Genomic DNA, 26,476 nt, shown 5'->3' on the forward strand with positions numbered 1-26,476 from the left:
TTGATCACTCCATTGATCAGACATTACAGAGATGGCTCAGTAACCTAAGCCTTAGCTTTGAAACACGGTAGACACTGCAATTACCTGAAAGTCTTCAAGGGTGCCTGCAATTTTCAGACAGTCAGAGGCTCAGTTAATCAAAGATTCTGGCTAATGGAAAGGAGGTAGAGGAGCTGTTTCAGCTGGGTTCCCTAAGGCCAGGACTTTCAAGAGAGACGTGGAGAGAGAGGAGAAATGTGCCTGTAAAATTTTCTGTGCAAAAGTCTTGTGGGGTACCAGTGCATCCTGAGAGGAGATACAGAAGCCCCTGTGCTGAAGATGGGTTGGCATAACTTGCCCCTGCTGACAGGTGCAACAAAAACACCAGCTGAGCCACCCCCAGCAGTAGAGGTTGTTACACCCAAGAGTTTGAAATGCTTCATGAAGTCTGTTCCGTTAAGATAAATACAACATTAAGAATTGAGATCTCTACTATTTTCTCTGGCATTGCAGATCCTTCCAAATAATGTTTATCCTCTGTATTTGCTAATTATTGCCCTCCTGCCAGTTAATGTGCATTGTGCTCCAGGTGTGCATGTTGTGGGGTAGGTCATCTGCTCTGGAGACTGGTTTTCAGTGGTGTGCATTGTGGTACAGAGGATATTTCCCTTTGAAGGCAGTTTATAAATCTTACTGGGTTTCTTCATGATGAAAGGCACTATAGATACATAAGAGATCAAAGCTGTGTAAAGATCAGTGGTATTTGTTTGCATGAGATTTCTTTTTCTGTTCCTTCTGAGGATTTTGAGCTTCAAAGTTTCAGCTTTAAAGAAACTCAAAACCCAAAAGAAAACCCTAGCAAAACCCACCATGTTATAGCTGGTTTGAGGTCGGGCCAGCCAAGGGCCATAGGATACCAACATGGACTCAAAAAGCTCTTCTCCAACATTCTCTATCCGGTAGCAAAAGCTGACAACCAGAAAATTGTTGGTCTTTCTTAATGACAGTGGAGTCCAGGGCAGTAAGTTTTGGAAAAAAAGAATGCTGCTTAACAACAAAGAGGGAAAAACCAGATTAACTCAAACCAAGTGTTTCAATTTTGACTTGTCAGCTTGCTAGCAAAGTTATTATCATTTGTGACTATACAGTACAATTGGCCTAAAAATTCAGATGAATTTATTATACAATTTGTGGTGTAGTTTTTAAGGTGCTCTTTATTTTTCACTTAAATGTTTTAACATTGAGACTTTTGAAATATGCTTCTGCAGACATCTATAGGAATTGGGAATAGAAATCCAGTACATTAATTGAAAAGAACGGGCTGCAAAGCATTCTTTTTGATTGACTGCTATGTACTTTGATATCAGATTAGTGTTCAGCATGAAGTAAGTCATCCCTGGTATGTGAGCTTCTGTTTTTCAACAGGATCACTGCAGTAAATTTTCTTTAACTCACAGTGTGTTCTAATAGGTGACATGAAAATAAACTTGTGACCCATAAGAACAGATTTCCATAACAGAGCCACACTATGGTCCCACAGGACACACCAAGACATTACAAATACAAATACCTAATGCAGTAAGGCAATTTTTTTAAAGGCAGATAACCCTGTGTGCCCAGTCTGAAAATTCTTCTCCTCTAAAGGGCTGCAAAAAAGTACTTGTCAGTATGGTCTGTTTTTCAATTATCAATAAAGCTCTTACTGTGAGTATCTAAAATCCCCACATCTAAAACCATTTCTCTTTTTTCTTCATTCCTTTTAAAGAAAAAAAACCAAAAGGACCAAAATGAAAGGAGAAGGAAAAGTAATAAAGAACTAAAGAACTGGTATGGATCTACATATGTCTCTGTAGAACAACAGAGTATGAAAGCAATGAACCAGACCCAGATATATGAGTGAATCCCAGACTTTCTGCAAATCATCTCCACAGTACTCTTGAGATAAGTCATACCAAATAATAAATAAGCTGCGTAGCCAAGCAGAGTCGAGAACAATAACCTGTCCAGTACATTTTATCAATTTTAAGTCATAGTCCAACAGCCAAGGGGAAGGATAGGTATCGGGAATAGAGTTTAATCAGTTGCTATTGCTTGCAAGAGCTCCAGAGGGCTTACAGATGCAAATCAAGTCCAGTGGTGCACGATAAAAGTAAGTTCAGTCTTGTGGTGAAAATGTTTCTTCTAGGGAAGAATACAGAAAATGTTTTTCTACTGGAAAAATCCAACCAACCATGAAAGCAAATGTTCCCAATCTCTGCTGGTTTTTCTGGTTTTTTGGGATTTTTTTTTTAAGGAAGAGCAAAGCAGAAAGCATTGAATTTGAAATAGGTCTTCATGTCCCAGGAGGCTATCCTGGGGCATATCTGACACAGGAGGCATCCCTCTCTACTGTCAAAACTGTTCCCCCTTTATGTTAGATATTCTTGAATTTTACCCTTTCCTAACTCAAATGAATAGCTTGACCACAAAATTGTCAGTCAGCTCCTCAGGTTTTTTCCTCTTTCTCTCCAGTGTAATAACATTGTGTTATTTACATTCAATGAAACAGCTTCAGCAGGAGCTAATGAGGCAGACGCTGTCCCTGCACATTCCTAAACCATATATAGGGCAACAGAGTTTTGGTCTGGGAAGCTTTCCTGTGGCTGAGTGGGCTGTGCTGCAGAGCAATTGGCAACTGCTCAAACAAACTTTTCGGAGTGAGTGAGTGAGTGAGTGAGTGAGTGAGTGAGTGAGTGAGTGAGTGAGTGAGTGAGTGCGTGAGTGAGTGAGTGACTGAGTGCGTGAGTGAGTGAGTGAGTGAGTGAGTGAGTGAGTGAGTGAGTGAGTGAGTGAGTGAGTGCGTGCTGCACCTCCGACCTCGGGGGAGGAAAGCCTTGCACAGGCAGGTGAGTGCGGGTGGGCCAGAGTGAGAGCCGGCGGTCACAGGGCAAGAACTGCACCCATACCCAAATTGGTCATTGTCAGCTACTTGCTCCCTGCTCTGCTGATGATCAAACTGACACCTCAGATTGGAAGGAAAGGATCCACAGTTGTCAGGCTGATGAATAACTGAACAGATTCTCCTGAAGCTCCAATTAATAGCAAAAAGTCTTTCACAGAAACACATGTCCAATTAAATAAAATTGATGATTTTGGGACATGGAGAATTAAAAATTTGTTAAACTATCTACGTAACAGACTACAAAATCTGATTTGTTCCCTTCCAGAACCTCAGGAGTAGCCCCCAAATATGCCTGAATAAAGTCTCTGCAAATATCTTTATTCAAATGTGAAAGGAAAAATAACTTGTCTTGTTCACTCCATTCTAAGTTTCTAGTGCTCAGCACCCATGAAATGGATTGCTTATGGTGAGATGATGTCTTTTTTTGCCTTCCAAAGTCTGTGAAGAATGTCTTCCTGGCTAATAGGTTGATTTAAATTGTATATGCTCCAGAACATAAATATGATTATTTATCATACTTGCCCAAGATAATGACAGTAAAGAAGACAAGGCTGAAATTCTTGATGATTTCCTCTCTCTCACAGCCAGTGACATTCAGCACACAATACACAGATGGCATGCCACATAAAGGATCACATTAGCTGTTAAACATTTTTTCTTCCCATTAACTAATTTAACAATATGTCCACACTATGAAAGAAATAGACAAATTACAGAAAACTTCTGTCAGCTTAATCCCAATTGCTAAAACAGGCCATTTGCCCAGATGGGATTGTTTTCTGGCCTATCAGGTTTGAAACATCCAGAAATTCTTCAACCACCAGCCCAGATTCTCGCAGTGTTGATTCAGCTCTTCATCCTTAATTGCATTTCAGGCATTAAACTCTCTGGAGAGTTTTGACTGACAGCCTAAATATTGAAGGCTACTCTGTTCTGCGTGCATGTTAGGTGACCTGAATTTTCTGAAAAAATGAGCTCTTAGAGCCTGCTTTAAGTCAGCAGATGCCATAGGTGACAAAAATCACAGCAAAAGCCCCTGAGATTTTTTTGCCAGAGTGGGCAGTGGACCAATATAAACAAACATTCCCAGTTTGTTTTAATTTGCTACCTTCTAGAGCAAATGCACTGTTAGAGACTTTGGGGCTGATGGTGCTGCAGGAGCTCCCCCTGTAATACAAGCACGGCAGAGATGGGCAGGCTCCTGATCTTTTCTCATCGCTGTTTTCCTATTTTTCTTTTTGCTTCTAAGCGACACAGGAGTATGGAAGAAGCTCATGGATTATTAAGCATTAGCCTACAGGCTAATTTTAAGAACATACATGCCCTCTGTTATTCCTATAACTAAATGTGACCAGAAAGTTGAGAAAAATCAGAGGAAATGAAACAGAGACCAATTGAAGAGTAACTTGAAACAATTTGAACTCACTGTGGCGATTCTACATTATCCACTCTGAGTATCAGTGTTGCAAATGTCACCTTACTTAAGTGTAACTTTTTGTGCAGGAGAAGTTGATGATGAAAATAAACTTCTGTTTTGTTCTTACATTTCCTCAAAAGAGGAGAGTATGCCATTTTACAATAAAAGTAAGCAATTAGGGGGTCACTGACCCACTAACTTTTTTTGCATCAGTATCTACTTCTAGTATTTAACTTTTGAAAATTGTTAGGTCTTTTTTTAATGACTATTTTCTGTCTACTGTTGTTTTTTGCCTACTTTAATTTTCTCGGTTTCAATAATTACATATGCTATGGTATCTAGCAGCTATTGGTATACTAAGTACTTTTCCCTCTATTTGTTCAACCTTTTGTTGTAGTTTCCAGTAACTCTTTGACAATTAGTTTCATAGAAAGAAAAAATTACCCATGACAAAGCCAGCAGAATGTTCACCGAGTGAAGAGAGCTGCACAGCGCAGTAACAAATATCCAAGATCTCCCGTGTTTTTCATGTTAGCTAAGACTGAGATTGATTATGCTTGCACTCTTCTACACAAACCCTTATCTAGAGAAAAACTACTTCCAGCCAAAAGCACAGAATAAAGTTTGGAATATGATGATCTACTAATTCCTCTCTCTTTGAAAGATGTTTAATGTTCAGCCTTATACCTCAACATGGATTTATGTCATCACTCTGTACTTGCCCTGGAAGTGTGATTCTGCATTAAAGATTTGTCTGTGTATTTCACTGTTAGCATTTTTTGAAGAGCATCATCTGGTATGTCCTTGTTACTGGGTACCCCCAGATTTAATTCATCTGATCTGTCATATGGATTTATTTTTTTTTAATAATACAATTACCCTAATCCAATGGCTAACCATTTCCAGAAGGAACAGCTCTCTTGTGCCAAGCTCACACCTGCCTAACCCTCAGAGCTCTATAGTCTAGAAGTCCACTCATTTTCCTTCTGAGTTTCTCTTGAACTATGTCCATGTGCAGTCACTGTGCTGATGGGGGTAAGCAAGGGTAGGCCAGCTCTCTCCAAAGGCAGCCAGCAGGCAGCACAGATCCCATGCTTTGTACAATTCCAGGGACAGCCGTACACTTCAGTACAGCAAGCCATTTCTCCACTGAACATGCAAGGCACTTTGAATGACTGATTTAGGTGAGCTATTTAACCCAGATAAAGATGACCCAAATCCCACCTTAGAAACTAAAAGTAATCCTAAGGACATCATGCGATTTGCATTTATTTAGTCCGCTTCAGTATCTGACCAGCTATAATGACACAGCTGCTTGTTAAACTTGGTAAGTCAGCACTAATATGCTTAAATGTAGGCAAAACAGGGATCACCACTCACATGAAACTAACAAAATATTAAAATAGTACCATTTTTCACGTGTGTAGGATGGCAGTATTCACCATAATATATTTAATATTGAATTACAAGCATCAAGCTCTGGAAAAGACATCAACTATTAGACTTTAATTGTTTTAAAGGTATTATTTTAGTGTCATGTTTCATAGGAAAGCTATACTTCTCTATTATTCATCTGACATTTAAAGCTTTTTTATATTCTTTCCCAGGAATATAAAGACTTAAATCACAAAAGACAAGTTTTAAAAGGACTTTATTAAATCTGACAACTGACTAACTGGACTTCGTGCAATTAATAAGAAAATCTGGTAACTGAGCAACAAAGGACAGTTCACTGATAGCACTTTTTTTTATTTCTGCAGTTTTACATATCTTCAGTTCTGCAAATACAGCATTTGAGTAAGACATTACTCTTTCTAGTTTACACCCACGCTTCATGAGGTTGCTGCAGTGTGGAAAATGTCACATTGCTTCTCCTGGTAGAAGAGCCACAGAAATGACTGAGACACACAAAATTAGTCCTGCCCATACACTTGGCTGAAAACATTTGTGTAGGACTGACTGGGTGTCTCACTGTTTTATACCTTTTTCACTTACTATTTTAATTGATATACAAATATAGTTGAGACTTTCATACACACGATCAGATTCTTATTGTGAGATCCAATTTTAAAAAGTTAATATGAGAAAACAGTGAACTTTTTGTAGAGATCTCTCGTGATATTCTGCAGAGGTGCTCATAGGTCATGACTTGCATATTGGGTTTTAAACTTACTCTTCAGACATATAAAAATGATTTAGATACTTTCTCTGTTGCAAATTCGAATATGTCCTTTATTTTTGAAGAGGGTACTATATGCTTTACCCTCAGGCTCAGCAAGAGATCTGTTATGATTGACTTGATGGTTATATTCCTAATAGGACAAGTCACTGAAAGTAGTGTTCATGTTTCCTAGAGAAATTTCATAAAATTCTTCTTGAAATGCAGGATGGGACAGGAGTTTACTGGGATTATATTAATATATTTACTAATCAAGATTAGTTGATTCTCTAAGTCTTCGAAAAAGCCTTTTTTTCCAGATGAATCCAACTTATCTTGGAGGGTTCATTTTCTCATGAATCAACTATACCAAACATGCTGAAAAGTACAGTATAAACTGGTTTGGTTTGGTTTGAAATCTCTTCCTCCTGGATGTCAACTCGCATTCCCAGGTTCAGTACACTCAAGTCAGTAACTTGCTCAGTCTGAGTCTTCTTTGTTTTTCCAGAGGGAACACTTCTGCTACTTCCACTCCTGGTCTTGCTGGAAGAGACATCTCCAAATGGCTCTGAGTCTTTCACTTGGATTTAAGTAAGTTTTCCCATTCAACACTGGACTCACTATTTTTAGGAATTGCTGGAAAGATTGACTGCATCTTACTTTGGAATTCTTTCATCTATAAAAGAGATTTAAAAATAAAATCAGTTAACTGCTACTAAGGAACAAATAAAGTAGCACCATGAACCTCACAAAACAATGTGTGTGAGGTAAAGAATAAGTAAAAAGCTTTTAAAACAATAGAAAACTAGGACTTTCCACCTGATTATGTTAGTTCAATTAACAAAGTGAAAAAAAGCATTAAGGGACCCACAACAATCACCCCTTCTAATGCACCCCACTGGGGTGCCTGATTTGGAGTGCTTGCCCAAATGATCCACTGCTGTTACATGAATTATTACACACATACACACACACACAAACACACACACACACACACTCTTAAAATATTTTTATTTTGACCGTAGTACCTTTTTCTACACTTGTAATGGATAAAAGATCCAGTAGTCTGTTCAAGGATTTTAAAACAAGGGCTAAAAAAAAAATGCTGTTCAGCTCTGACAGCTTAGGTTTATCCCACCATGTGGGTAAAGGTGACAAAACAGTCTCTATCCAGTGTATAGAACAGCAGGAAAGAAAACAAGATTCATAACAATATATGGGACAAAGCTTTTCTTTCACTGCTGTTAAAATGCTGTGGAAGAGGAAGTATTTCCATATTATATAGATATAGATAAAGACAGATAGATAGATGATATTTATAATTTATATTTATGCTAAGAACTTTATCACCAATATGTGATTCAATAGTCCTGGAATGCCAGAACCAAACATTGATTTAAATAGAAATCACTTCTATCAGAATATTTAGACTTAGTGAGCTTCTTTCTTCCAGGAGTTTCACATGTATTTTTATATATCATGTATTTTTAGAGGATAGACATGGAAAACCAGAACAGTGAAAATCCTGTCACACAAACAGCAGGATGTACAAGGGGAAGTTTTGGACTGCTATTTTTAGGAAGCTCTATGACAGAATCTATGACATTCACACACAGAAGACAGGATGTGGTATTCAAACAGTAGATGCAATGACCTCTTGAAGAGCAAATGCAGTCTCAGGCAGTATGTCCCACAGAGAGGTTCCAGGAAATCTAGATATTCCAAACAGCCACACAGGCATCTAGTCTCATATGCCTACGTTTTGTGTGTTATAGGTCATCAGTATTTATACAAATACCTCTGGGTTGTGTTCTCTTCAAGTCCTTCTGTGTATGAATAATTCTGACAAAGAATTGGTACTTCTTTGCAGACATGCTACTGGAATACAATTATTTAAGTTACAGCTGATACAAATAATGAAACCATTCACAAATAAATTACCAGTCTTTTAGTAAGACAGTAGCTAACTATGATGGATTAAAGCATTTCAGAACCCTAGTTTATGTGTAATAATGCCTGGGTACTGTTAATCAAATAAAAATATATGTTATATAAAGTAGGAGGAAAATTCTGAGCCAAATTATCCTTTTGGTCTTTTCCTGATTTTGTTCCTAAGTAAAACTAATTCACTCTCTATTCTATATTTCATTCTGATCAGATAGTTGTTGTGATTAATTATTCCTTCTTGGTTTTTAAAAATCTTGGCCACCACCCACAATTCTTCCTAAACTAACATTTTTGCTTCTCATTTAAAACTGAGAAGCTCTCATAGACAGCTAATGTTTCCAAGAATAATAAACACCAGTATCAGAGCTGACGTAGAGGAACAGCCCAAATTACATTAAACAATTGCTGCCAATCCAATACAAGTATTTACAGTAGGAAATGTTTTAGGAGCTTTGGCTTAGCTGTTTTTTCCAGTCCTATGTAATTAAGTTATCCTAGGTCACTGATGGGCAGAAAGCATTCAATTTACTTACCATTTTTTTTGCTTCCTAAAGAGTGATTCAACTCTTCTACTCTTTCATCTCGCTCTAAGTATTAGCTGTGTGTTTGGAACACAGGAATGGTCAAATACTAAACTGATGTAAAATGCTGTAGCTCTGTTGATATAACCAAAGATAAAATATTCAGCATGAGCCAATGATCTGGTGCAATGTGGATTTTCTGGCTGCTTCTAAAACCAGACTTAAATTTCTCTTAGTGATAAATTTAAATGATGCAGTCATAAGCTCTAGAAGACACCTCTATTACCACACTGAAGATGCACAAAACCAAAGGGAAACTAAAAGTAATTGTATAAAGGCTCCAAAAATAAGATGATGGCTGGAGCACCTCAGAAATCTGCAGTGATTCCACTCTGACAACCACCTCATAACTATTAACATGCCAAACCCTAACTCTTGAATGCAAAAAGCAGTCTTGTCTGGGAAATAAAACACTACAACTCAGTTCTGAAAGAAAAAAAAGGTATTTATTTAGACAGCACTGAAACACTGCTAGCAACTGCAGATTTAAGATTATTAGATAGATTTCTGTCCCTTCAGAACATTAATTTATGTTCTGCAGGTAAAAGCAACTAATTTCCTGGAAAAGCAATTTTTTCTTAACACATGGATCAGATCTGAAATATTCAATGTCTTTCTTTTGCTTTTAAGACTCCCTGAGAAATTTCCTCAGCCTTGTCTTCTCAGACTTTGATGCTTATTTGTAAAACCATTTTGAAAGTGATGCCAGATTCAGTGTCTCATTTGCCACTTCCTCTCCCACCCGCCCTTTTCCACAAGCCCACTCTGCACAAAAATAGTTTTTCATTGTGATTCACAACTTTGATCATGTTTATGTTTCTCCACAGATTTGCCTCCTTTGTGATTCCTGGACATTGATCTGTTTCAATAAATCGCACTGCCAAGCTGATCACTACTGTGCATTGTATTCTCAGGGTAACACTTCAGGCTGCCAGCTCTTTAGGAAGGACATTATCTGCAGTGACTGGCGTGGGCCTCATTAATACATGACTTCACAGTATGCCTAAAAGGGGGCAAACTTCTTCCTGGTACAAATGTCACAGCTACTAACTCTTACTAGAAGTTTTCATTTTTATAGCCCTTAAAAGATTCTGCACCTGATTATTTCTCTCCACAGCAGTTTTTGAGTTCTCACTAGTAAGACATTAAGCAACTTAATTAGTACCAGTCACAGACTCCTATTTCCCCCCTCTCACCCCAGTCAGAAAGTGCAGTCCAATGTTTCATTAGGGCTTTGATGTGGACCTCTAAGGTACCTTCCCCTTTCTTTCCTCTTCCACTAATAACATCAGCTTCTGAGCTTCTTCCTTCATTTCCACACTTGCGCTTGATGCTCTCAGGAATGCGCTTCCAAATCCCAGTCACTGTCTTCCCTGAACTCAGCATTCCTCTAAAACTCTAAAACCATGGAGAAAGCTTTCAAAGAGAACTAATCTCTGATGTCACAGAACTAGTGGATAGCCACATATATAACCATGAAAATCACATCCCTAAGTTCCTGTCTCTCTCACTGACAATGTGTGCCTGCTTACAAACCATTCTAATACCCCATTTTAGGCTGTAACTTCTTAATGAACAAACTTTATGATCTTAGAGGTCTTTTCCAGTCTAAATTATTCTGACTCTTTCAGTCAGAGACATGGAATTTAGTCTTCTGGGCCTTGACTGATGAAACTCTAATTAATATATTTGTATAATTAGGACTAAATTTGGCCTCCAAAGTACCTCACACTGGCTTCCAGGTTGTTCTTGCTTGCATTTAGTTGAAACTGTCATACTAGGCCCATTGCAACTTCAAAGTATCTTTGCACTGAAAAGTAAAATTTGTCTGCTAGACATTCAAGTTAATCCTTCAGCAAACTGGGCTTACCAGTGCCCAGTCCTCTGGCAGTGTGGTGAGCTTCTTGTGAAGATGATTAATCAGCTTTATGTTCTATTAATACTGAACACTTGAGGTGTGAGAATTGGGACCTTGTCTTTACTTGCTTTAACTCTTGGGACAAACACACTTCTTGATGAGAGAAATGCTGCAATTAGGAATCTCTGTCTTGTCCTACCTTTTCTTTTCAGCAGATGCACAACACAAGAGGTCTCTTCTCTCTCCTCCCTTCCCAGAGATCTCCTCCTGTATTTCGTCCAGATTCCACAATACTCAAATCAAAAGGCTTTAATTTAATTACAAAAGCTAATGTGCTACGTACTAAACACTGGAATGTTTTGCATAACTCACTGCAATGGCTGCCTCTTTATTATTGACAGCCACACTGGCACTGGGGTACTCAGTTCAACTGGGATAATGTCTTCAATTAATAGTGCAGTAAACCAAGCACTAAAAGCTGAATGTATTTTACCTCTTCCTGCTGCCTTCAGTACCATAGGCCACTCTCAACTGCTGCTCTTGAACCTAGTGGTACATGAACAATTTGTAACACATTTCTTAACATTCCAGCATGCTCCATTCCTGCAGGCGACTCTCTGAAGTGAATTTCACTCAAGTGAATTTTATTTTTTTGTCACAGATATTACAGAGCTTTACGCTGTTTTTTCTCACCAAATAAATTACAGTAACTGTTCTACCTCTGTCAGGCTTCTTTCTAAAAGGGTATCATCTACCTTACTGCATTAAATAATCTGTAATAGCTACAGATCACTGTTATTTTCTTATCTTAACCTAATGATCCTGCCTCAGATGGCAAAAATATGGGGACCTAAAAGCATCTTCCATTTAATAATCTCTTTTTAATGTACATCGTTGACAGAATGTCACACAAAAATTGGGATAGCACTATTACTGAGAGCACTTACATGGCCGTTCATATTAAAATGAATGGAAGAGGGGCTAAAAGAGTCTATTTGATTCCTAGAATGAAAGTTTTAGGAAGAAATGTTCTCTTTAATGTCTGACATTCATAATAGGCCAACGCAGATTCCAGGAATTATTAGTTTCCTATTTTAGGACTCGTATCAGTAAGAAGTGCTTACATTAGCTTCCAAGTGAAATGAGGTTAGATGCCCTGAACTGGAATATCAAGTGGCAGCAGAATGCAGTATGTTCATGCCCTCAGTTCTCCTCAGCCACCATCCATTTCACAAGGCATGAAGATGAGGCAAGCTGCCCTGGATTTAAAAGCATCAGTGAGGATTGCTCTTGCCACCTTTTCCCAAATCTTAAAATGATTGCTGTTGCCCTTGTTAGCAAATGATTACCAAGGGCCACAGACAGAAATAGCAAGTTATTTGTAGAAAATGACAAGTGCTGAGCCCTTGCAGGACTGGAGCAGCAGAGCAGCCAGCTTGGTGGCTCAAGGTGATTGTCCTTCTCTCAGTGTAAAATGGGGCACTCACTGAGGGTCACTCTGTGCTAGCTCTGGAGTAACATGGAAAATAGAGCTCTGGTTCCCATTCTTACATCGTGCACTTCACTGGAAAAGGCATCACGAACGTCTGATTATGCAGAATGGCAAGTCTATGAAAATGGCCCTGAGAGTGTCAATCCTGGCAGTAAACAACTGAATATTTTCTATGTACTCTCACAGTACCCTGTTCAGCACCAATTTGCTAATTCCAGCATTTCGGGCTTACACAGAGAAAAGGAGCAGCAGAATTGCGTTAAACCATCTAGAGAAGTCAGGAGCTCATACTGGCCCCGTCTCATGGAGGCTGACACACATGCCTAACCTTGTGCAGTGTTGAGCACCTCTGTGAAATCAGAGGGCTATTTACAGTGCCCAAAATTAAACAAACACACAAACATATTTTCCCACAAATTTCTCTCTATAAATCCTGTGTAAGTGGGTAAAACATATCCTGTGCTTTTTAAACCAACATGAAAACAACCTAAGTGAACTTTACAGGGAGAGAGGAAGAGGACCATCATTTTTTAGAGTGAAGCTGCTACAATTCCCAAACAATTTTCAGTATGTAGTAGCCTCCCACAGCTACTCCATATTCTGTCTTGAATTACTGGTGAACTACAGAGAACTGAGAAGTCATAGGGGTCAGGCTGCCTCTTTTCCAATTATTGGGTTACATGAAGAGATAAAACACATTAAATACTTCCCTCATGTTACTTTTCCATGAGTGCAGAAGACATGTTGCTCATTCATAAATGGGAAGAGATGATCTACGTCACAAATGTTTTACTAGCCTCCCTTTGGTTTCATTTCTGTGCAAATGAAACCATTTCTGTGCAAACTTAGATCCCAAAGTGGGAAGAGGATTCTATTCCAGTAAAAAAGCCTAAAGAAAGTAAAACTGTTCTGGGTTAAAACTAGATTATTTTGAATTTAAGGGGAAAAAAAGGACATGGTTAGCTAATTATGTAAATTCTTTTATTCAGAGTGACAGTAATTTTGATTCTGGATTCTGAAAAAAAGAAGGAATTTCCTTAGGTTCAGAAATACAGGAGTATTCTTTCTACTTTTATACATTCCCATGTTGATACTTCTGAAATAAATGTGAAGGACCTAAATTTTTGTAGTATATGGTATCTTAAAGTAAAGGCTTTTAGGCCACACAGAAAAATGGAGTGTGGCTATAACTGAAGAATGTGCCATTTATTTCTGCAGAATCTTACTTTCAAATCTGGGTGCCTAGAAAGGACATCCCCATGATAAGTCTATTATGGTGTTATTAGTCATTGCCCTTTAGTCACCCAGGGCAATATGAAAAATTAGTCTTAAAATAATTTTAAATGTAAAGTAGTAAAATATCCAAATTTATAAAGCTAGCTGGTTGATGGACCCAAAATCTCAGGATGAGTGCCCCAACCTTATAAACACTTCTGTGCTGTAGTTTGGATTTCTGAATTAAATTCAAAAATACCGACTGTCTGCTGAGCAACCTGAGTATTTTTTTTCCTCAATATGTCCAGGAAATCTATTATAATTATAATATAATTATAATTATATACCATTCACAAGTGAGATTATATATATCATCCACAAGTGAGATTCAAGGCAAGGGAAAGGACCAGCAAAAACCCAAAACTCTTCAGCGAGGTTTCAGCTTCATCACCTTGATGGGGGCTGAATCCCATGCAGGAAGCTGTCAGAGGCAGTGTGACACACAGAGGCAGGCAGGGACAGCCAGATGTCCGCAGGCAAGCAGAGCAGCAAGGGTCTTGGCCCACACTGGGGCAGGCAAGCATGGCCACGCACCACACTTAACACACAGGATGATGCCATGGAACAAGATGCAGCACGAGTAACTCACACCTGTCAGAGAAGCCTGGATTCAGACTCTACCTGTACATGCTCAGTTTGCAGTTACACAGGGCCAAGATGGGAATCAACCTACTCATCCATGTAGGGTGGCACAGAGGCATTTCAGATCACAGGCTTCCCAAAGGGTTGGTGGCAGCCAACAGCTGTGAGTCACTACCAGGACACAGAGCAAAACTCCTCAAGACAGCTACAGTCACAGCCTTTCCACTTCTTGCAATAGTCTCTTACAGCTGTCCCTATTCATGAAGGAGACTGTAGCTTTCCAGTACAAAAATGATGATCTCAATCCTTGAATAAGCATTCTGCCTTATCAAGTAAACAATTAAGTTCACTGGTTTCATTTTTTTTTCCTTCTTGAATAAAGTACTAGCAGTACATACATGTGGAGGCCAGTCTTCTCCAAACCAATCAGGCAATATAAGCAGCAGAGAAAAATGCAGTACAAACAGAAGGAGGAAGTGCTAACTTGTACTAGTACTCCACCTTCCTTCTAAGAGCTTAAGTTTAAATTAGCATTGAGGAAATAAAAGAGCATTAAAAAATGGCAGACTTGATTTATATAGAAATATGCGATCAGGAAATAGCAAGGAAAAGGGAAGCTTCTATTATGCTATCACATACCAGTATGATAAAGAATAGAAATTTCATAAATAACACTTTTGTGAGGATTAAATACAACAATAATTAAAAACTGATAACAAAATATTTAGGAATTTCTCTAGGAGGACTCTAATTATTTTAGGAGATATGGTGCTTTTATAGCAACATTTACTCATTTATGAAATAGAGTAAAAATTCCAGCCACTGCAATATGTCTACACTGAGATTTATAAATCTTAGTACAATTTACAGATGCCATATATGAAGACTATGTCTCCATGCTCTCATCTTCTGTTTTACATTAATCCATTCTTAAAACCAATGCCATTTTGTATTTATACTGTGCCTATGACTATACCTTCACAAATTATAACAAATATCTCTCAACATAAGCAGGGGATGTTATTTTTATGCTTAAAATGGTGATTCAGAGGCTAGATTTTTTAATGGAGAAAAGCCATTCACTTAGGAAATGTTCTTAACATCAAAGCCACAACAAGCATATATTCTCTACATTGCTTTTAATTGTTTTAGATGTCTCTTTATGGCTAAGCAATTGTTTTAAACTCTTAATATTTTAAAGGTTAAGATCAATGAAAAACAGGATATTTCATTAGGAGACACCATAAAAGTGATAAACTAATATTTCATAAGTATATTAGTCACAAATTGCTAAGCAATTCTTCTAACTATTTTTCCAGCTTTCCACAGAACAGCAACAATCAAAATCTCACAAACCTACATATGAATCATCCCAGCCCTTTTCCTAGGGGACAGAGAATGCTTTTATTTTTGAGGAAATGAAACCTAATTTATTGAGGACACGAAGAACAAGAGGGCTTTTAAAGCATGATTTATCTTATTTGTTAATTGTTGTACACTTCAGTCTACAAAGGCTGAGGGCATTGTTCTTCTTTTAAAAGAAGGTTCATAATTGCTGGCAGCTTAAAAAAAAAAAAGAAAAAAGAACATCAGACATTAGTAGATAAGTTTTAGTATCTGCAAAGTACTCTATAGCTGTGAGTTTAATTTAAAAGAAAGGTTTACAACTCCAAAGTTAACTTCTAAAAAGTTCTAGAAAAGGTCTAGAAAACTGTCACCTGCTGTAGGTGACCCTGCCTTGGCAGAGGGATTAGACTACATGATCTCCAGTGGTCCCTTCCAACCCTAGTTATTCTGTGATTCTATGACGCTAAAATTTTTCCCAGTAATAAAAAGATGTGGTGGATCATAACACTAGCAGAATAGGTAAATAAAATTTTAAAAGTTAAATTTTGGAAACTTCAATGAAAATACTTGTTTAGTTCAACTATAACAACAGCGGGTTTAACATATTTTGAATATTTTACTTTTAAAAATTTTTACTGAGTAAAATGCCATTAATTCTTTAAATGAAAATTTTAAATTTCATTGAACAGCTCATTTGCAGAATGTTGAAATAAGATGTTTCAACTACTATTCAATTTTAAAATAAACTGGAAATTATAAATTGGTCAAACCCAACCTTTTCTACAAAATTTCTTTCAATACTTCTGTGTTTTGCATCAGCAAACAGCCATCCCACTGCACCAGGAGTGGTCACCCATATGGTTTGGAGGATGTTGCAAACTCAAAACCAGTAAGGTAATCCCATGGAAGATAACACCACAATGTGGAAGTTGTTAAGTAGCAAAAAAACGTGTTGGAAATAATGGTTCCATTTTAAGCCAGACTTATTTCAAGCTTGTGTTTAACACGGCACATGTCTTTCCACATGTTAAGGTGCCTCAGAGAGGAAGGCTGTAGGTACATCTGGATGAGTCCCAGATTCAGGTCAGGAGTGCTCTTTGGAAGCCAGTCTCCCAGTTGCCCATGCTCCCTGGGCACGAGTCTGTGTAACTACTGCACAATCTCAAAATGCATGACCGGCAGCTCCTTAGGGTGACAAATCTGAACAAGTATTCTAGCAGTGCACGTAACATAGTCCAACTACCAACAGGCATTTAAGCCATGGGGCAAGGCCAGTGTCAGTCCAAAGTCTGAAAATTCCTGGAATGGTTGTAGATCTCAGGTCCTCAGGCTGCTAATGCTTCAATGCCCCAGTGCTTCTGGTCGATAATACTCACTAATACAGAAAGAGTTTCTATGCTCAGAGATAACCAAAGGTGGTGCAAATTTAAATATTTTCCCAAGCGATTGCAGGAAGCAAGTTAAAAAAGTCTGATTATCACTGACACCTGATTGTTTTCTCCAAGAATTACAATATAAAAGTATATAAGCACCATCTCCTAGGTTCTAAAGGAAGATTTCTTTTATGCTACTGAAAAATACAACTTAAACCATTATCCAACTAAGTCCTCATTGAACCATCACTTCTTCATTTCAGAATAGGAGCTGAGTGGAATTTAGCAGCATTTATTACTCATCAGCCTTTCACTGGATTACAACAGTGGTAACTGCAATCAGAGAATGTTAACAACAAGACAGCATAAAATCTTTTATATTCCTTACCAAGACATAAAGATCAGCCACTTACTCTCAACCCCTGGGTTATGCTGGCATAAAAGCAGCAGACTGTAAAGCTATAGGGAACCACCTTTAACCATAAAGCCATTTAAGAGGTAGAAGCAGGCATTGTCACAGCACTGTTTAAAGAATTAAAGAACCACAGAGATTAAATAAAAAACTAGAATCACCAAGTCTGGTGCATCACCTCAGTGCCTGGAAGACTTCTAGGACAAACACAGGCTGTCTCAGAAGGTGCGAGGATGAGGCATCCTGAACTGTGGTTTCAGTTTCCTTCCACAACACAAACTGCTGAGCAATTGCGCCACTAACACAGATTAATTACAACGCATCAAGAAACCACCATTCCACTTTGCTCTTGTCATTTCATCTCTGACTTTGGAAGCAATGGCAAGATAATTTAAACAGCCACAAAGCTCAGGGTAATACATACTTTATCAATGACTCACTGTCCCATCAATAATTCACGCTCACAGGAAACACGTATCCCCCCATGAGAAGCATTTTGGCAGCGATGCCAGTGAGGCCGCTCTGCTGGGCGGTGGCTGAGGGCAGCACGGCCGGGCAGAGCAGCACGGCTTGCCTGCGGGACACAACCGCAGCGCCGGCATCAGGGACAAACCGGCGCTGCAGTTCCAGCCGCCACCACCGGGTGTCGCTGCGGGGCAGCGGCGGCGCCCTGGCCGCGCCCGGCCCCGGGGGAGCCGCCGGGAACGGGGCAGGAGCGCAAAGCCCAGAGGGCCGGAACATAAACCCCGGAACCCAACCGGGACTGGGCGGCAGCAGCGCCCGCCTGGCTCAGTTCTGCCCTCCAGGTGTGCGGGAGAGGCTCGCCACTGCTTCCTGCCGGGCCGGGCCGCTCATAAGGCCGCCCAGGGACACCGACTGCACATCCCACTGCCTTCACGGCGGGGCGCGGCTGCCGTGGGCAGCGTTCAAAACACAAAAAGCAGCGAGCCCCTCTGCACTGCACTGCCCCAAGCTCAGTGACCAGCTCTGTTCCTTCCCCGGCCCAGCCAGGCCTGCCCCGGTGTGCTACAGGCCGGCCAGGACGGGAACTGCCCCATGGCCTCCCTGGCCACGCCAGTCCCGCATCAAGATCTGCTGGCTCTGTTACTCCTTTTGGTGTGGCTTCTGCCAACCCATCACATCCCATTTTCCAGTGAGGCTTCTCGTACTTTACTCTTTCAGATTACTCGAGCCATTAAACAGTTAACAATTCCGTCCTACTTGGAACTCCCCTTCAAACCCTGCAAATGAAAGTCAAGTCCTTTATTCACCAAGATCCCACCTACAGAATCACAGGGACTGAGCTGGCAAAGGATTTGAGAGAGCGCTGGAGCAGAGGTACTCCTACATGCAAATGAAGCATCCTCCTTGTTTGCTAAATGAAACACCTGCACTGTTTACAATCAGAATTTTACTATCCTTCACAATTTAATACTGAGAAACAATAGCAGTACCATCTTTCTCCTTTATATATACTTTGCTGAATATATAAACAATTGCCATATAAGATAAAAGAAGTCTATTCATTCCTAGTCCTAAAGAGGATGCAAACAGCTCTCCCAAACTTATAGCTGCAGGGGACTCTTTAAGTCATGGCTCATTACTAGGGGCAAACAAAAATGCTCACATGAACTTTATGGTTCACACTCAACACTGAAATTCTGGAACATAATCAATTTACTGAAGACTGCCGTAGCTGGTATCCTGGGATGTTCAAATGCTTCCCGAGCTTCTTTGCCTTGACGTGACATGTCAAGAACCACCATTCTAATGCACAGGATACTCAATCTTCTGTCCCTTGCTGCTTCTAGAAAGCAAGCTGGCTTCCTTTCAGTTTTTCTACATCCTCTGTGCCCTGATGCAAAAAATAGAACTTGGACAAATAAATTTATTGCTCTAAAAATAGGATTGAGGGGGGTAGCCTTCAGTTCAATAAGCAAAGTTAGCAGCTACTATTTTAGACTCTAAATTAGAACACTGGCTCTTCTGTGAGGTATCTGAAACATCTGTGCAAATAAACAGAAAGCAGGACAAAACTGTTCCTCACCCTAAACTGTCTCCTCCCACAGCATGCCATTTTTTGCAGATGTAAGAACACCTTCCCTGTTTGCACACATTCTGATTAGTCATTCTACAGGTGGTGAATGAAGGTGTAACTCTTAGGCTGAGGTAATATAGAGATGCTATCCCAAGATGCGTTACCCAAGGAAAAATATGGAGTTCAGGGGATCATACTTGTTACTCACACTGTGCACGCCCAGAGCCTTCCAGATGGCAAAACTCAGCAATCCAACTCCGCACCATGCATAGAGTGAGCCCCACCCAAGGGCTCGTAGGGCCAGTGATGAACCACTCTCTGGTAGTGCAGTTGTGGCAGTAATCCCCTAGAGCCAAAGATAAAAAGTTCATGACAAAGTGAACAATAATTGGAAAAAAATAAACACTAAAAAAGTTAGTGATTTAGATTTTTTCCTGACCTGCCAGTTGCACTAGTGCGGCCACAGAAAATTTTATGGTTGCTAGCACACCTCAAGAGCCAAGAAGGGGGCTGGATGAAGTGCCTTCCTACCAGCAAGACTTCACTGTTGCCAGTGCCAGCTGGGGATGACTTTCAGTTGTATCATGGGCACGAGAATCCAACACTCAGTAATCTCACCAGTCAAAATACAAAACTGAATCTAAGCCAGTCACGAGCCTTTATGCCAGTGACATCTGAACATAATCATTGCATGTCATTGATTTTGGTACTTTTTGATGGGGGACAACCGATGGCCTACAGGTCTTTATCTGCACTTGTGGAACCTGCAAGAACACAACAGCTTTCATCTGCACACAGAAAGGGTATTGCAGCGACCCAGGGACTAATTTAAGAGGGCTACAACTCTGAAGAAGTTCTGGAAACTATTAGGGAAAATTTTATAAAAGCAAACAACACCAAACCCATTCCCCTGCAGAGTTCACCAAGCAACAACACTGAAAATGCTGTGTGGTCTCCACACTTCTCATTTTTGTTAGAAGACACCTACAAGAGTAGGTGGCTTTAAGATACTGCTGCCCCAGTAGTTTGCCATGAGATGTGTCCTGAAAACAAAAGTACCTTGAAAATGCTGTCACTTGGAAAAACAACCTCAGGGCAAGAATGCAGCCTTGGCTATGATGGGGTCCCAGCCATAAAGAAACCCCTCTGTCACAGCACATAAATGGACACTGCAGCTTCCAGGGGCACCAGGCACCTGCTGGGTGGCATCAATCCATGTGCACCCCATACTCCCTGCTAGCCAGGTGTTATCCCCTCACAGTGCCCACCATACTGCACCCATTTGTTATAGCAAAGCTTCAACCTGTGCAGCCACAGCAGCAGTGACACAGACAGAATTCACTCGCTCACAGTGGCAACTGCCATTCAGAGGACTTTTTTCCCCTCTGAAGGATCACTGTTCGGTTGTTCACATGCAAATACAGATTTCAGATGGTAATTGTTAAAGATTGGCATTTATGGTCCTTACACAACTCAACAGTTCTACTAAACTGGGTATCTTGGAGAAAAAACCAACCAAGCTCAGGGGTAACATAAATGAGATTGCACACATAAAATCACAAAAAATTATTTCATTAATAATCTAAAATACTGAAAAGCAAAATTAATTTTTGGAAGGATCAAAAAAAACTTTTCTCCAAAACATCCCAAATAACTCTTCTTTTCTTCTAATCACAAAAAGTGGGGGGAAAATATTTTGTATTCTTGCCTTAAAAAAGCTTTAAATCTTTGACTTTTTAAATGTTTCTCTTTCTTCTTTGATACAATTAAACATACTTAATGTCTACCACTATGGTCAGTCAAATAGCACCAGTAATTTTTCTCCTCTCGGCTTTGTATTTATTGAAATGTTAAAATGATTCATAGACAGTCCTCAGCATTGACACTCCCCCTTGGGATTCAGCTGTAGGCACAGCTACCCAAGGACAAACAAGCACTTGGAAAGGGCACAAGCAAAACGTATCTTCACCCTTATTTATTCCAATTTGGACATCCCAAAGTGGAAGTTGTTAACAAAAACAATGTTCTGTAAGCAAACACACACACACAGAGTTCTCTAATCACGCTATAATATCAGGTTCTATTATCTCCTTACCACAGATAATGAACTATTATAATTCTTTCAGTAGAAACTGCTCTGAGTATTGAAATGCTGATTACTTTTGACATTTTTCCTGCTTCCCCAGTCTAACCATATATAACAACACTGAAAAAAAATGGTCCCATTTGGAAGACGGGAAATGAATGGACAAAAAAATCCTCTACACAGAATCTTTAAATAGGAGTCATTATCTGTGAAAATTGATGGCAAAAAACCCAACCAACTACTATTTAAATGCTTGATTGTCCCAGAAAAATAGTGGTAAATGGAAACAACTGATCTGGTTTTATTGACTGCAGTCAAATAGGGCTCAGTCACAGGCTGATTCCTCAGGGTACTTAAATATACAGATAAGGGTTTCTGTAAAAAGGACTGCTGGTTAAATTATTATCAGATACGGTGTTCAGAGCATCAAGAAAGTTGATTAATGAAATGCTAAAAAATTTAAAAGGACAATGGTAGTATGCAAGAAAAATATGACACCAACAAAAAAAAAAAAAGAGAATTGAATTTTATTCATTAACCTGTTATTCTATGTTCAAATTCTTCTCTCATCACTACTCTTATGTATTTTAAAGAAAACATTCTTTAATTTAAAAAATGAGCTTTTAAACAATATTGAGTCTTTCCAAAAACAGGCCAGAAAGAAACAGGGAAGAATTGACAGATTTGTTTTCCAAATATATGCTGGTGCTTTTCATTCTGTTTGTTGCTGTTGTTTTGTTTTCCTCTGAAACATATAAACAGGAAGTGGGAGAAGGAAAAAAATCATTGCTTTTTTATTCAGACACAGGCCTTGATTGTGTAACTGCCCCTTTGTGTGCAGAGTGTGTCTAAAAGGAAGCAGTGCCTAAAATAAATTGTGTTCAACTGTTTTGGTTGATTGTATTCAGCATGACCTAATCTATTGTGAAATTAAACACCTGGATAAATGCTGGTAAAACTGGACACTTCTCAAAAGGAGGCTGCTGCAGCTGAGCATTTAAGTTTAACAAAAAAAACCCCATCAATTAACCAGGATCATATCACCAACCCAATGGCATATGTCTTGGTGGCTTCACTGTAACAGGAATAAAATGCCAGAAACTGAGGGCTGGTTGAATTAATTCTTTCAACAGCAGTGCTGGCTGATGTTGGCCTAAAGTACCTGTCAAACTATGGCCTCACATTAACATGGTTAAAAGTCATATTTAGGCATAGAACATCTAAAAAGGTGAAATCTTTTGTAGTTATTATTATACATGATGTATTATAAAAAGTTACCTGCAGTAAGCAACTATAAATTTAAGTAAGAATGCTAAGGCAAAACCTCACTGGTACTTTAGAGAGCTTCTATAGAGAGTTAAGCCATTCTCAAAGTCTAGTCTTTCCTTTTTAAAACTGCTCACTGACAAGTACCTTAACAAAAAAGTATATTTCTACACTCTGGAGTACTGAAGTCAAGAAGCCCATGATATCACAGATTTTTCTAGCAAACTGTTCTAATTCCTTTGAACAAATAGCAGCAAATACAGTTTTCAGCAAAGATCGAAATGATAAGTATCACTTGATGACATTCCTAGCATATATATTCTCAGATGTCAATGCAATGTCACTCTTGATAAATTTCACACTGCTAACAGGACAGCTCAGACACCCAGGAATATATGCAAGCTGGAAAAAATACAGTACTCAAGAGAAAGGAAGTTAAACAAAAATATTGCAAGAAAAGAGACAATTTCCTTACTGCAATTTATTTCCATGGCTTGTGAAATAACTTCTCATTAAGTTTTCTATTTTGTCTATTTGAAGAAAGAAACTCATGCTTATGTTGTAAAGACAATTAATGAGTTACAACACAGCAGCCTACAGAGGAAAATAGGAAAGCAAATGAAGGATCTCATGCTCTTTGACCAGAAAGGGAGATTACGAGTGATCAGAAATGAAGGTTCTGATATAAAGTACAATGGAAGAATTTTTTTCTCTTGATATGCATTGAATTAACTTGATACGTTATTGAGTCATCATTTTTAAAATAAACAAAATTGATGAGTTCTTAATTCCCTAAGAACATCTGTAATACATGTTGCATTTTAAGAGCTTGGTGGAGATGAGACTGATCAATTTTAAGGGCCTATTTTTATACTTTTGGCAATAACAAAGCATTGGTGAGGAAAAAAGCATCCTTCAATTAAACGTGCTGTGTTTCAAATTAATTCACTGGCACGGTGTAATTGCTAGCTCTGCTTTGCCGTTCTTTTCTTCAGAATGCACAAGTGGACCCAGTTAGTAATTGCCCGAGCTCAGATTCATTTTGGCCAAGAGATCTCACAGTCCCATAATACTTGTTCTCATCCTTCTCCTTACACAGTGAGATGGGAGTAGAGAGCTTTAATTTTGACTAAATGATCCCACTTACATATTCCACAGCTTACAGACCTTCTGCCTCCTCATTCCCATCCTTACTGCAGTCACCTCGCTTCCAGACTCACTGCAGCACTATGAGACTGCAAAATGAACTGATCTCTGAGGTGATGCAGACTCATGTCTAAAGTGTGCTCACATCACAGAATTGAGATCAGTAACTGTATTTCATTAACCAAAAGTATGATTCCAGCAAACAGTGAAAGCAACATGTATTCAGCTAATCTCAAGTACTAAAGTATTTAGCAGGGCCTACTCTGAATAGATTTTTAAATTAATCCTACACGTGTACTGAATTCAATTAAATCTAGTGCTCTTATCATCAACTGCCAAGTTTCACAAATATCAGCATGTCTATAAAGCATTCAATGCATTCTTATTTCCTGTGTTATCACTGCTGGAAAACGTAAAAGAACTTAAAAGCTTAAAAGAACAAACCTTACTGAACCAGTCTGGGTTCTTCTTTTTTGTCATTGCAAGTGTAGTGCCAAAACCTGCTATCATTCCTGCTGTAGCAACAGTACCTAGAAAAATTCCACCTGAAGAAATAAAAATCAAGACTTTGTTACTTAAGGGGAAGGAAAAAACCAACCTATTTAGAAAATAAAATCTGAAAATGTAAGATCTGTTAGCACATGCTGAAGGGAAAGGCCCAGTTGTCTACATTTTTTGTGCTAACTCAGTATGACAAAATAGCAAGACAAAGAATTAGTTCTATGAAACAGGGCATTTTGAAAATTATGGCATGTGTATGTATTTAAGCCACACACAAAAATTCAAATTCCAGGATGCTTTTTCTGCAGTACTTTGACATTCCCCTCATTCCAGAGCCAGCCTACTAAAATCATCTTATTCTGTGGTGATGCCTCACCCTTCCCTAAATGGGAAATGTAATTGGTTTTGTTGCACTATTTGGGATTTCAAATGGCCACCACCAGTTCCTCTAAAGAGCATTACATAAGCAAGACTTGTTCTTCAGCTTTATGTTTTAATGCTCTATTTAATTTTTTTTAATTAAATAACTGAATTATTTTCATTAAAAAAGAAAGAAAATTACACTAGCAAAAGCTATCCCAAGAAAGAAAGTATCCCTTGCTTTTCAGTCCTTTCAGTGTTTCAAAAGTCACTTGAGAGTGTTCCAAAAGTCACTTGAGGTACCTTGATCCTTTCTAGCTCTTGCACCAAAGGCACATGTAGCCACACCTGCCCACTTTTAAGAAAAAAGCTTGTTATTAAGATTTACAGCACTGTAGAAACCAACCTGATTCATATTAAAATTTAAAAATTTCAGGGGCGTTACATGTTCTTCCTTTGCAGGTATTGATACCATCCTGTTTCCCCTTTCCTAACACCAGTTACGTAATTGTAAAATGGTCTGAATAGGAAATAAGCAAAAATACAGTTAAGTTAGGTCTCACTTATAAAAAAGTTATTGGTCTGATTGATTACTGTGATGAGGAAGTTTCCTGTACTCCTGTCAGTGAAATCTGTAAGGTGCCTCCTCTGCCCGGGAGCACAAAGACTTCGCACCTCGGCCAAATTATGCAGGCCACTAAGTTTTACATTTCCAGGTCAGGTAACCAGCACTTCCCCAGTTTCAGACACAGGAACTGGCAGCGGTAGGTCCATCCTCTGGAGGGGTCTGCCCGGGATGTCCCGGCCGGCGGTGCTGGGACGGGGCCGCCTGAGCCCCGGCCTCCGCTCCGCCGGGGGGCGCGGGGAGACCGAGCAGACACCGGGAGCAGCCCGGAGTTAGGGATAAAAATTACAATATAATGTAAACGTAAAGCCGCACAGCGCCGCCAGCCCGCCGTGCGCCCCGCAGCTGTGTGTGGCTGCGGAGACTCTGGCTCTGCCCTGACCGCGGTTCTCCAGGCTCGGATCCAGCCCGGGACACCGACTCGTTCCCTTAGGGAATCCGCAGCGCTGCCTGGAGCCCGCAGGAGCCGTCTCTTCCCGAGGGCTCCTGCCCCCTCGGGCCCGGCAGCACCGAGCGCGGACCCTCAGGGCTGAGCTCCCTCCCGGGCAGGAGGCGGCTCCGCTGGGCGCCCGTCCCGCCCGGCTGCCGCACCGGGCCCGCTGCCCCGCGGCAGGGCGGCTGAAGGGTGACCGGCGGCTGAAGGGTGACCGGCGGCTGAAGGGTGACCGGCGCCGCCGCTGCCAAGGGCGAGGGGAAAGGCGGCCGGCGCTGCAGGCGCTTCTTCGCTGAGTCCAGAAGCCTCGGCGAGGCCATTCCCAAACGTCTGACTTACTCCCCAGGGGCGGGAGAGAGGGACAAGACCTGGGGCTACGGCAAGGGGGGCACGGCTGGGGACGGTCTCAGGCCTGCCGCACACGCTGCTGCTCGTCCCTGAGCCGCGCAGGGGGAGGAGGAGAGGGAAGGGGAGGAAGGCTGTCTGCACCTTTGATTAAGAAGAGCTTGTCCTGGGATGCCGCAGAGCTCCCAGCCCCCCGGGGCAGGGACAGCCCGCGCCCAGGGTCCAGCGGCGCTGCGGCCACAGCCCCGTCATGGGCGGCCCCGCCGGCAGGCGCCCCCATGGCCCAGGGCACGGGAGGAGGAGGCGGCGGCGGC

At 40.2% G+C, this 26,476-nt stretch overlaps 1 protein-coding gene across 1 annotated transcript; it reads right to left on the minus strand.

The window, feature by feature from the left end:
- Nucleotides 1-5,971: 5,971 nt before the first annotated feature.
- On the minus strand, nt 5,972-26,476 carry TMEM242 (transmembrane protein 242). Its single transcript, XM_084203657.1, has 4 exons — nt 26,307-26,476; nt 24,343-24,443; nt 19,609-19,746; nt 5,972-7,171 (listed from the first exon to the last, which is right to left on the minus strand). Exons 1-4 carry the CDS (start codon nt 26,440-26,442, stop codon nt 7,073-7,075), a joined length of 474 nt encoding a protein of 157 aa, XP_084059783.1. The 5' UTR covers nt 26,443-26,476; the 3' UTR covers nt 5,972-7,072.

This window comes from Fringilla coelebs (genome assembly GCF_963513975.1).
Source record: "Fringilla coelebs genome assembly, chromosome: 3".
NCBI lineage: Eukaryota > Metazoa > Chordata > Aves > Passeriformes > Fringillidae > Fringilla > Fringilla coelebs.